The sequence below is a fragment of the Ranitomeya variabilis genome, chromosome 5 (assembly GCF_051348905.1).
Source record: "Ranitomeya variabilis isolate aRanVar5 chromosome 5, aRanVar5.hap1, whole genome shotgun sequence".
Lineage (NCBI taxonomy): Eukaryota > Metazoa > Chordata > Amphibia > Anura > Dendrobatidae > Ranitomeya > Ranitomeya variabilis.
The window spans coordinates 172,187,926-172,201,261 of record NC_135236.1 but is presented as its reverse complement, the minus strand read 5'-3'; the positions used below and the strand labels follow the sequence as shown (position 1 = coordinate 172,201,261).

At 39.3% G+C, this 13,336-nt stretch overlaps 1 protein-coding gene across 1 annotated transcript in view; it reads right to left on the bottom strand.

Moving 5' to 3' along the window:
* CEMIP (cell migration inducing hyaluronidase 1) overlaps positions 1-13,336 on the bottom strand; it is a 133,838-nt gene that overhangs the window by 45,632 nt on the left and 74,870 nt on the right. Inside the window, exon 11 of the mRNA XM_077263509.1 lies at positions 12,143-12,334. Coding sequence (XP_077119624.1) covers positions 12,143-12,334 — 192 coding nt within the window. The remainder of the gene's footprint in view (positions 1-12,142; positions 12,335-13,336) is intronic.

Sequence of the window (13,336 nt, the reverse complement as noted above, 5' to 3'; positions counted from 1 at the left end):
AAGATAAAATTCACTCTCCGTTTCCTTCCATGAAATCTGTTGTCTGTAGTGAAGCTGAACGGAGCGACTGTCCCACTTGTATGCTTTTAATTTAACCATAAGACAGGTCATGCTAAGCTGTAATCACTCGAAAAAAAATGCCAAAAATGCACAGTGTGCAGTCTATATATAAACTAGCTTCGTACACTTGGCTCAGCCCGCAACGCTAGAGATATTCTGGAACATTTCATTCTAAAACAAAAAAACAACCTCTTTTAAAGATCTATTTAAAATAAAGGAATGCTTTGAAAAAAAAACAAACGCCTATACTAACAATACCAGGAGCAGAGAGTTTCCATGATTATTCCTGCCAGGTTTAAACTGGTTTAGTAAAGGAAAAATCAGAGGTACATTACTAAAGAATTCTATAATGAGAAATGGAGAAAATTCACAAAAGTAATAAAAAGTAAAAATAAAAAATGTGTGCATGCATATAATAGAGTTTATCACACCTACATCACAACGCTGTTCTTTTTAACCGAGTAATCCAAAATAGTTTAAAACAGAAAAAAATAATGGGTTAATTTTAATTAGGTTTATCCATTGGGGTTTTTGTAATACATTGTCTATTCAGTAGATAATAGAGACTGCTATAAGGGGACATGAGTATGGAAGGAATTATTACTCACACATGCTCATCATCCATGCAGGAGGGATTATCTACAGGCATGTATGATAGTGTATAAGTATATATTCTACAAACATAGCAAAAACATGGCATTTCAATACGTGTTATGTTACTTAAAGGGAACCGGTCATGTAAAAAAAAAATGCTATTGCATGCAGATATGGGGTTTATCTGCAGGTTATTAACATTTTGATGCAGTGCGGCTGCCACACTGAGAGCCCCACTGCCAGGAGGAAATTAACTTTATTCCTCTCGTTAGCCCTAGTCTTTCAGTCATAGGGATGAGGCCAGCGTGGCTTCAGTCACAGCTCAGTGCATAATGAGCAGTGACTATAACCATGCCTCTGGCATTGACTGACAGCCGCCTCAGTATTAGAGCAGTCTGTCAGTCAGTGGCGGGATGTGGTTACAGTCACCACTCACAATGCACTGAGCAGTATCTGGACTCTCGCCAGCCGCATCCCTATGACTGAAAGCACAAGGCTTTTGGGAGGAATAACGTTAATTTTCTCCTGGCGGTGGGGCTCTCAGTTTGGTGGCCACACGGTGTCAATATGCTACTAACCTGCAAATTAACCACATATCTGTAGGTTAATAGCGTTTTTGTACATGACAAGTTCTTTTTAAGTAAGGTACATACTAGTAACACATAAGTTTAATGTCCTGGCCCATTTCAATCATAAACAATTGCCAGCTGCTGGGACTAAACTAATTATTATTTGTTTTGAGAAATGGCCTACCGATCAACATTAGTTACCATTCAAGAAACCAATTGCGCGTGTTGGATTTATTTTTAAGTCCATCATAATCAATGGCTGTATCATCAGCTGATGCAACGTGAAATGTTTGCTTTTTGTTTCTCTCGCTAACAAACAACCATTCACCAAACCGTTCATCAACCTAAAACGGTCTCATGAGTATGGGGCTCTTTCAACCATGCATGCCTCCTACTTCTTCAGTCTTTGGTGGACTCAGAAAAAAAACTCCCAAAGAATAACTATAAAGGAGGCATCCATCTGTTAGATATTAAGCCCATAGGGTTCCATTGTTAGAAAAAGAATGTATAACACGTGGTACGTGCTTTCTACTGGATACTGTTGGCTATTATTCTAGTCTACAATGCTACTCCATTTTCTTTTTTTGCGATATACAGGCATTACTGAAAGAAAAGGGACAGTCTTAGATTCTGTTGAGTCATACAAGTCTATGGACACACATTGGGAGCATTTCTTAATTTTCGGGCTAAGCAGGGGCCACTATTATCATGTAAGCAATGAATTAGCTTTCAAAGCATTTTGGGAATTTTGGTTTAAAAGCAGATAAAAATAACACTTCAAGGTTCATCCCTCTGAATCGTCAGTACAAAGAGAAAAGTATATTATTGTAAGTGGGCTAGGTTTCCAGATCGGACCGCTCTCAAGCCCCATATCACAAGTTCATTATCTATTTCAAAAACATCCAGTTCTACCGAGCCCTTCCTTATCCACCCTCAATGTTATTCTAAGATATATACAAAATCTAATCTTACCCTGAAGTAACACTATATTATCTTAAGTTACATAAATAAAGCTGGCAGGAGGATACATTCAGGAATTTTTACAAGAAGTCAGTAAGTGTCATGTTTATATAAAACAAAATGTTCTTGCCACATAAGTGCAACATCGAGACGGCACATGGAGGAGATATTCACAATGCACAGTAAATGTGGTACAGAAAGTATTTTTTTATCAGGTCCCCTAGATTTGACATAGAATGAAGAATTCACTAGTGATACTAAATCACAAGATGTTTTCCCTTTATAATAACAGTGAGTGTCTACAACATTTGTCATGTCCGATGTTAAAAAAAAATAAAATTGGGCTCTCTACCTAAGCATCTGCTGTATCTGTATAAAGATATACAAAAAGCTGGTCTAGTTCTAGATCACTCCAAAACTACATATGTACAGTGGCGTGACTTGGAGGTCTGGTTGGAGATTTTATACAAGCTCAAACTGTCTCTAAAGGGAATCTGTCACTGGGTTTTTGCTTCCCCATCTGAGAGCAGCATGAAGTACAGGCAGAAACCTTGATTCCAGCAATGTATCACTTACTGGGCTGCTTGCTGCAGTTTTGATAAAATCACTATTTTCTCTCCTGCAGATCTATCAGTTCTCTGAATGCTGAGCTCTGTATAACCTCGCCCACACCACTGATGGCAGCTTTCTGTGTACACTGTGCTTAGGCAGAAAGCTGCCAATCAGTGGTGAGAGTGGAATTATACAGTGGCCATAAATATGGAGGACTACCAGGCAGCAGGTTTACTAGTTCTCTAATAATAATCTCCTGCTGATAAAACAGTGATTTTATCAAAATACAGAAAGCAGCCCAGTAAATTATACATCAATGGAATAAGGGTTTCTTTCTTACTGCTCTCAGATTAGGTGGCAAGAACCTGGTGACAGATTCCCTTTGATAAAATGATTGTTCTCATATGTGCCAAGGGACCTTTCCGACCCCTCTTTGATACAGGCTCTGGGTACAGTCGCACCCCTGCACAGGCAGATCAAGGAGTGATTCATGCATTGGTACAGTATGGTTGACAAAAGATTTACTGTATGTAATGACATTATATTAGCTCTGTGGGTTATTTTTTGGTCAAACTGAATGGGTAGAATGTTAATTATAGATGGATTTAGAGAATGTTAAATTCACTTAGTCTTCTTACTACTGCAAATCCGAGAAGCTCATCCAAAACCTTCAAAAATATATTGGAACTAATGAAAATATGTTGCTAAACAATGTAAGTACTATACAAAGTTATCATGTTTTTCTAGTCTTATTAGTTTATGGAATAATGTTTGCATTGTTCTGTAATACATTTTCATGATCTACTTACCCTTCGGACCCATCTGCTCAGCACCACTGAGTAGTCACCACTTAATACCACTTTATTCCGGCTCTCATGTTAGAACAACATAGCTTTAGCAGTCCTCTATGTATTCTGCGTTCCTAAGTGTCCCATCATGGTGAAGAACATGGAGAAGAATTGCCAGAGAGGACTGAGCTGCAATTAGCAGTAGATTAGATTTGTTTTTGGTAGTCCATGTCCTGACTCATGGCCTAAAGATTTTATGACCCACGCAGCCTTTTTATAACATAATTACAAATATTATTCTTTAAAGTTTCTTATTACTAAGTGACAAGTGATTGACTATTTTATGGAGCGCGAAGATGGGTTAGAAGAGGTGCCAAACTGTTTGCTCTGTGTGTGTAATAAAGAACGGAGCCAGGTCAATCTAAATTTAGTTTTTGTGATATTCTAGCAGATGTTTGCGCCGATGAATAACAAAAGGGGAAATATAGTTTACCAAAATGGCCTAATATTAACCTACTCCTGTAGAGAACTCTTAGGGTATGAGCCTTCTGAACTTGGCTAAAGATTTTTAAGTGTTACCTTATAAAGATATTGCTTATTTAATCCATAACTCCCAAAATACCCATATCTTCTAGAGAATACTCTACATCTTTCATCATGCCCCTTTGTACATTCAATTTTAAAACATGCCTAATCTTTGCATAAAACATGTCACCCGAATCTACTGAAAGGTACAGGCACAATAGTAACAATTTAACCTGCCACATCTGTGGGGTCCTACTCCACGCTGACCACTGTTATTAGCAATTGAGGACTGGAAGAGGAAAGGTTACTACTATTAAAGAAAACCTGTCCTTAAGTTCCCGATTCAAAATTAGCGCCACCTTGTCTTTATACTTTAATTTTACTTTTAAACAACTGGTCTCTTGCACCCCCACAGCCCATCATGCAGTATATAGAGATCAATATCTCCCACGTTGCAAGAAAATGAGAGCCAAGAAGTCTAGTTAGTGTCTGCAGACCATGCTTAGCACCAATGAGTGCCATCTAGCACCCCCCCTGCCATGGCGGTGATGATGTCTCCATTATCCACATTACCATGCAAATTTGGTGCTAGCACCGTTAATCAGTAGACCAGGGTATGTGCAGGAGGGAGGCAATTCCATGGCCCTGAACAGGATAGGGCAAATGGTGCAAATGCATTATGGTCAGCAGGGCAAGCAACAGCTTTGTGTGGATGATGTAGGGGATGTCATCCACAACAAATCCGGAGGGGTGGCATTAGCAGGCTCACATTGGGGGCTGAACATGGTCTGGAGATGCCCACTGGACTATTCAGCACTCATCAATATACCACCTGGCAGTCTTAAAAGTTCATTTTCTAATAGGCACAGCTGAAAGGGTACAAAAGACAAGTTATAAAAAAAAAGCTAATTTAACTTATATAAATGAGGTAGTGGAGAAATTAGGTTCCCTTTAAGTTCTTTATAATGTAACCAGTAACCTTTCCTAATTTCCTGGTTCTTCCGCTGTTTTGTGTCCAACTATGTTGTGCCTCTCTCACTGTGATCACTAACTTACCTGTCGTTGGCCTAACATATGAGATGAACTCGCTGATTATTATTATTTATCTCATTATTATCTATATAATTGTCTAAGGGTTTTTCTGTCTGTCTGTCTGTCCTGGAAATCCCACGTCTCTGATTGGTCGAGGCCGCCTGGGCCTCGACCAATCAGCGACGGGCACAGTATCGACGTAGATGTCATAATGGTTGCCATGGCGACGATGATGTCATAAAGGTTGCCTCGACCAATCAGCGACGGGCACAGTCTGCCGCGAATTCTGGAATCATCATTGTCCATATACTACGGGGACATGCATATTCTAGAATACCCGATGCGTTAGAATCGGGCCACAATCTAGTTATTAATAATTATCCCCTCTGTTACCAGATATTAAATATAAATGTGTTCAGATTAAACAGGTTTGCTAATGTCACGTCTTCTTCACATATCTGTTCCCTATGACCGACCCTGAAAAGCAGAAATACCATAAACCAGATGTTTTACTCCGGCTAAATCTCTACACGCTGCTCTCATTCCATCATGGCATTGCATAACCGTTTGTTTGTAGTTCTCCGACATTTAGAGGAAAGAATAGTACAACGTATACAACATCTGTCTTCCTGTGATTATAGAGCCATTTCTGTCATTGAAAACATTTTTCAAAAAATCGTGGGAGGATTATAGCTAAAGATAGAACATGCACAGATCATTATGAAGCCCTGACATGAAAAGCTTTGCTGCTGACATCTCTCTTTGTTAGAACCTGCCCCAATAGAACAGACTAGGGAGCAGTAAACTAGCTGCAGAGGCCGGCACTAAAATCCAAAGGTGTTTTTAACTTTAAAAATGAATAAAGGCTTAATACATTTGCATTTTACAAGCTCAATCAATATCTATAAGAATGGTAAGGTCTATTTACAGCTTTACAGCTTGGCAATAATTTTTTAATTTTTTTCCAATGCATCTATAGAAAAAAAAAGCAATTCTGCAAATTGTAATTAAAAACGAACATTTATTATGTGCAGCTCTCATGCAGATTTTTTTTTAAAGCCGTTTCTGCAGTCACCTATTTCTCTGTGCCATCTGCCTCATCCCCTAACATATAGACAGGAGAAGAGGGGAGTGAAGTAACTTACACACTCTTCTATTTGAGGCAGATACGCAGCCTGCACAGACAGATTAGGAGCATGGAGTTTTTCAAGTGGGTTACCACAAGGCGCTATCCTGGCCACAGTGTTGTTCAACATTTTTATAAATGATCTAGAAAACGGAACTGAAGGTAAACTGATCAAATTTGCAAATGATGAAAAGTTGGAGGTAGCTAACGCTAGAGAAGACAGAGAAAGGATTCAGAAGGATCTAGATAAACTTGATGAATGTGCAGTGACTAATAGAATGGTATTTAACAGAGAGAAATGAAAGATTCTACATGTGGGCAAAAAACAAAATTACATCTATAGAATGGGAGGAATAGAACTAAGCAACAGCACATGTGAAACAGACTTGGGTATACTAATGGATCATAAGCTGCACATGAGTCAACAGTGTAATGCAGCAACAAAAAAGGCAAACACAGTTTAGGATATATTAAGAGAAGTATAGAGTCTAGATCACATGAAGTAATTATCACCATCTATTCCTCCTTGGTCAGGCCTCAACTGGAATACTGTGTCTAGTTCTGGGCAACATATTTTAAAAAAGACATTGAAAAACTGGAGCAAGTTCAGAGAAGAGCCACCAGGATTGTGAGCGGACTGCAAAGTATGTCATATGAGGAATGGTTAAAGGATCTGGGAATGTTTAGCTTGCAAAAAACAAGGCTAATAGCGGTCTACAAATAACTGAAGGGATGTCACAGTGTAGAGGGATCATCATTATTCTCATTTGTACGTGAAAACATGAGAAGGAATGGAACTGAAAGGGAGAAGCTACAGATTAGATATTAGGAAAAAACTTTTTGACAGTGAGGGTGATCAATGAGTGGAATAGGCTGCCATGAGAGGTGGCGAGTTCTCCTTCACTGGAAGTCTTCAAACAGAGGCTAGACAGATATCTGTCTGGGATGGTTTAGTGAAATCTGCATTGAGCAGGGGGTTGGACACGATGACCCTGGAGGTCCCTTCTAGCTCTACAATTGTATGAGTATATGGTGGTCCTGGGGTTAACCAGCAAACACGGACAGCAGACAGCAAACACGGACTGTTTAGGTAGGGACGGGTTAAAAGGAGTTTTATTTCTTATTTCAGCTACAATATAGTAATGAGAGGCACTGGCAGACAAAGATAGAATAGGGCCCTGTGCAACAACAATACATGGGCCTTTTGCAGTCCAATAGCCCATCATAATGCACAATTCCACTTGCTTTGGACGTAGATGAGGCCCACTACCTCTTGGGCCTCTGTGCGGCAGCAAAGGTTGCACCAATGGTATGTCCGCCCTTGATGGGACAGGAACAGTACAACAATGGGGGATTAATGACTACACCACCAGGACTTAGTTTTTGAGGGTGTCTCAGGTAAAGATGTCTATACCCTGCCAGATTCCCTTTTCCTAAGGTTCAGCAGCCTACAAAGTGAATGTGAGTGAAGTGGTGGTACTACAGTACTACTGGTTCAGATCCTATATAATTTGTCGAAGGTGTGACAGACATAAGTATCCTGATTTGCAACTATGAGACATACCAGACCACTCCCTGGAGAGCCGTAATCTAAAACCGTTGCCTAAATGGAATAAGACATCACAAAATGACTTATTATTTCATTTAGGTTTTATGTTAAATAGTTATTATGCCTTTACATATTTAGTTTAATAAATTAACAGTAGACGTGAAGAGAAAAAAACTTTTCTGACAGAGACATGTTTCTACAGTCATATTTCCACATTTATCAATCACTTTTTGTCTCCTGCACTGATCACTCTCAAAAGCTACTAAAATCCATCTACATATCAGCAGTGAAGGATGAAATTACACCTGCTGCCTATAAAAGTCTATGGAGAGAGGAGAAGCTTTAGGGAAACAAAAGACGAAAGGCACAAAGAGAAAATGCAGAGGCTTTTAGTGAAGGGGAAAACAACTGCAGGATTCTGGTCACATAATGGACAGAAATAGTACTGTTCCTCATATATACACGACAGATTATTGGGAAAAGTCACATGAAGAAGCATCTAGACTTTTTTTTTCAAATGCACAACCCTTTCTTAAGTGCCAACGTACCCCACATAAAATAAAATAATACCGTAATTAAAAAAACCACATAAACCTCCCGGGCTGGCATCGCTCCTCATTTGTTCTCAGCTGCCAGTTAGAGGCCGCTGATCAGCTGCAGACTTCACTACTCCTTCAGAATGGATAAGAAGATAGCAATATCATGTGACTGCCAGGACACACTGCGCCGACACTGGATGAGCAGTATCAGTCTAGGAGGGGAGTATCGGGTTTTCAATTTTATGTGGGGTACGTTAGCAATTAAAAATGAGCTGTAGTGGACAACACCTTTAAAAGAGGTTTTGTTTTTTAACAATTTTCGTCATCTTTTCTCTTCTTTTTTTTTTTTATCAGAAATCTTGCTGTTTTTACATCGGCTGTCAGGCCTAATATTAGACCTACACTATGTGTCGCCACAAGGACTTCAGCATCAGTAGACTGACTCTGACCCTACTGAATTGTATTAAAGTATGTATTAGCAGGTTGTCATCAGGCAAAAGTCATTCTGATGGCAGGGGGAGAAAGTGATCTGTGGCACCTATTGTAAATGGTGGGTCCTGTGTTATCCACCATTCTCTACCTTTCATTGTATTTCTGTCTGTGATGATAATGAGACTGCTGAAAAGTCATGTATACAGAACAGGAAGTATGAGTCTAGTATAAGGCCAAGGTGCAAGGCTCCTAATCTTCTTTAATATAGATTGCAATTTAGCAAATAGAACATTATCACAAAAGATATATTTAACATAAAAATGGATTTTAACAATGTGTCTTTTTTGGGAGAAACAATGCCTTTATACCCACACAATCTCTGTAAATTTACAACATGTATACTCTACCCAGAAACTGACTTTTTTGCTTCCTTGCCGATGCGACAAATCTCTAACAAACACTTTGTGTTCCCATTTCCCAGTGTATATAGAATTCTTATACAATGATGAGATTTGCCTCAGGAAAAAGGATGTTATGTGCATATGATGTAAGGGAGCACGAACTGTCTTGACATGTAGTCCCCAGCAGCAAGAGATCATGCTTATCAGATTAAGGTGGACGGTCAAAAATCAGACAAAATCAGCGTCAAATAGGAAAATACAGATGTTTAGAAAGAAGCAGGAAAAGCTTCAGGAATGATTCACATCATCGGTAAATACAAGCTGCTCCTATGCTAAAAAGCTTCTTTGTACCTGTCACAAATGTATATGTTTCCATCCCTTTAGAGAGAGTAAAGGAAAACCAGACCTAATGTATAAACAGATTACTCTGCCATTAAACCTCACCTGCCACCATGCATTAGCACTGCTTGATCTGAAAGTAAACTATCTATAGAGTATGTTAGCATTTAACTTACATTTTTTTAGCTTTAGATAAATCACTCTTTAATCTGTGATTTCCTCTGACACTACATGCACAGCAAGTATACGACTTCCACTGACTGTAAAGTGCTGCAGAACGCGTTAGCACTGACCTAAATATACAATATTATTAGTCTTGTTCCTTGGCCAAGTGCTTAATATTAAGTATTTAAACATTATAGATTTTTTTCGGTTTACACAAAATTGTGCACATGAAGAAGAATAATATGAGGGGCCAGCTCCATGACCTCTCCTACACTTACAATGTATGCCTCTCTGGCTGAACTCTGCCTTTCGCGGCACTGCTTGCTTTTCATCCCCTCTCTATTACACTTTCCTGACCGCCTTTATTTTCTTTGAAAAATGGCCAAGCTTTCCCTTGGCAAAGCAATCCAAGTCACATCGGTTGGATACAATTATCCCGATACAAGTTTCCACAAAGGCCAATACCCCCCTGCAGTCTAGATACAGAAGATAGAGGTGACATAGTTAAGGGGAAGAATGTTCCACTACTTATCAGGTCGCCCCATCATTCTACAGGAAACAATCAGAAACACAGTGAGGTTCCTTTAGATGGTGATAAACTACATCTCATCTGCTAGAAAAAAAATACCATGGAGCGGTCGGACTGGGATGGCCTGACTGATCTTATAACTGGAAGGAAATCATAGAAATCAGAAAAATATTTGCTAAGTATCACAGATTAAAGGAAAGAAAGATTAGTCGAGGTCAAAAAGCATTTCCCATTTTATTTAAAGACGTTGTCCACTTCTTTTACATTGATGACCTACCCTTAGGATAGGTCATCAATGTCTGATTGTCTGGGGTCCGACACCCCTGCCGATTGGCTGCTACGGTGTTGACGGCTACTAGACAAAAGTACTCACTTGCCAAGCTGCTACGTCTACTTGTAGTGGCTGCCGCAGGGTACTACACGATTGGAATAGGAGGCGGTTGTGAAGTACCAAGCCCTGGCCACAAGTAGACGGAGCAGCTCGGCAAGTGAGTACTTCCAGTCGGAACGCCACCACCCATAACAGCTGATCGTTGGGGGTGCTGGGTGTCGGACCCCGACCGATCAGACATTGATGACCTATCCCAAGAATAAGTCATCAAAGTAAAAAGTGGACAACCTCTAACTCTAACTGAAAAGGATTCCAGTAGTAAAGCGCTGATACACAGTAACCTTCATAGCTACATCGGCATTAAAATATTTGATATATTGGACTTTGTGTCTAAAGCTGGCCATACAAAAGCTGTAAAAGTCTGTTTGAAAGCTCATTTGGTGACTCCCATGTATATATTTACATAGATGAGCATGCAAGTGTCTTCAGGGAGAGGAGAAGATAAAGTTACTGCCAGACAGCTCTTGTGGCTCTTGTGGAATAAAAGGGTTGGGCAATTACATTCAAAGTGTCCAACACTTATCTCCCCTGACATTGTCTGTCTGGGGGGAATCGGAAGGTCTTCATACACATTAAACTGTTAGTCACATCATTGTTGGAGCCCAGTAAACAAAACACCAGCAGGGTAACAGGGAAGTATGGGCATTGGAATGGCAGGAGGTTGGTAGGTGACCACTGTAGACTGTGATCTCTTCTGACTCCCCCATACATCGAAATGCCAAGCTCGATTGAGTGTCCCATATGGGTAGAGTTGAGCAAACTACTGCCAGGATCATCTGGGAATGGCTTATCTGCCAACAGAACAGAAGGATCTGGCAAATTAATTCCAAGCATACAGATCAGATGGTCGGTCGTTACAGACTAAATTGTCAGGTTCGATCAACTTTCATGTGTATAGGGATCTTTTCAGATTCAGCAGATACATACAGTAGGTGTAAGTTTTAACTAGAGGTATGTGGTATACTAAACTAGCATTAATAGAGCTAGGTGTACTAAAAAGATCAGTTCCAAACAATTAAAAAGTTTTCATCTGGGGGAACCACATTTTATTGGCCAGCAGAATGTTTCTTGGTCAGAATTTAGAAAAAAGTCCTACTGTTGAGCATTTAAGTCCATGGTCTGATAATTTGTGGTCATGCATATGAACAATATTTCGAGGAGCATACAGACCATTGTTTGGCAGAGTTGTGGTAGACCCAGGCTGGCTGCACGTCTGTAGAAAATGCCATCTTCAAGCCCATTCGGCTCTGGCATTGGTCAATGATTGCCTGGTACTGACACTAGCTTTGATAGTTTTATATGATGTTAACTCTTTTACCTGTAGAAAATGTCCCATCAATGCTGTTATTGTGGCATGTAAAGTTGTTGCTGACCCTATGTTCTGATAATGAAAAGAAACAGAGACCTTGCTGGGATCTATGGCAGTGGTGGTGCCGATGGGCAGGTGTTTAAAAGTAGAGGTTTTTAGAATCATGAATTGCAGATTGCGCTATAGGTACAGAGCTGATAAATGCCATTTACCGATTTCTAGAAGCTTCACACACTTATCTATGAGAAGTGATAAGGAATATCTTTGCAGAGTTTTCCATACCTTCCACTTTGACCTGGTTGGGTGTACAAGCTCTACAGGGAAGTACTTTGAACTCTTCAGCTTGGTACATGCTATAGTCAGTACTGGTCACCACGATGATATCTCCAGCTTTCCAAGACCGGGCATTATCTGCCAGATGCAGGATGGTGCTGTTCACATTGGTGTCAACAGTCATAGTCAGCCTGGGCTTCACTGTAAAAACAGATTGGGATCATTTTTTTTTTTTTTTGCTTAGACCAGGAATGATATTGTTTTTGCTTCTTGACTTGGTATAGAACTCAGCTAGGTGTTCATGAGAACAGATAGTCATAGAAGTACGTTTTTCTTATTTATTGAAATCACATGATTCAATTTAAAAAATATTTTTTATTATGTTCTAGAGGGTATACTCCTGTGAATCAACATTATTTATTACAATTGAAAGGAACGGTTTCTACATTTCAATGTCATGAATTAATTGTAACTCATTAAAAAATATAGCGTAGAAGATAAATTACCATATTTATTTTACTAACATATTGTAATATTTTTTACACATGGAGCTTACAATCTAATATAAACTATCCCAAAAAGGTCAATAGATATATGAGAGAACATGGGACAAATCTGGGCACATGCCTTGTTGTTACATAAAAAAATGGAACAGAATAGTCATCCTGAATATCCCACTGATTTCCATGTGGGATATTCTAACACCCGTAACAAATTAATTTTGAGAAGGAGAATAACATAATTTTACTTTTAACATGTGGTAAGGATGATGCAGTTGACAATTGTGTAGGAATGCCAATATGAGTGAAAAATATTTTCCAAAATACATTAAGTTAACTCATTCTGTCATCAATGTTTTTGGATAAAGTGTTTTGATTATATTTTTATAAAGCCCACTTTCATATTAGATAAAGTCGGTCAATGCCAAAGATTTGAGCAGGATGGATTTGTGTATGGAGGCTTCCCAACAGAAAATGCCGGAGGAGAGAGATTACCGATTCTGTTCTCCCGGGAATAAGCCACCGCCAGAAGCGTCTGACAGGGGATTATTCCACTTTTGTCATAGAGAACACACGAGTCGAGCATTCATATGAATGCAGTCAACAAAAGACAAAATGGGGCAGTCAAAAAAGGTGGATTGTTATTAAGGTGTACTGTTAAGATGATAAATGAGTATTCTTGGCATGAAACAAAAGGGGGTAA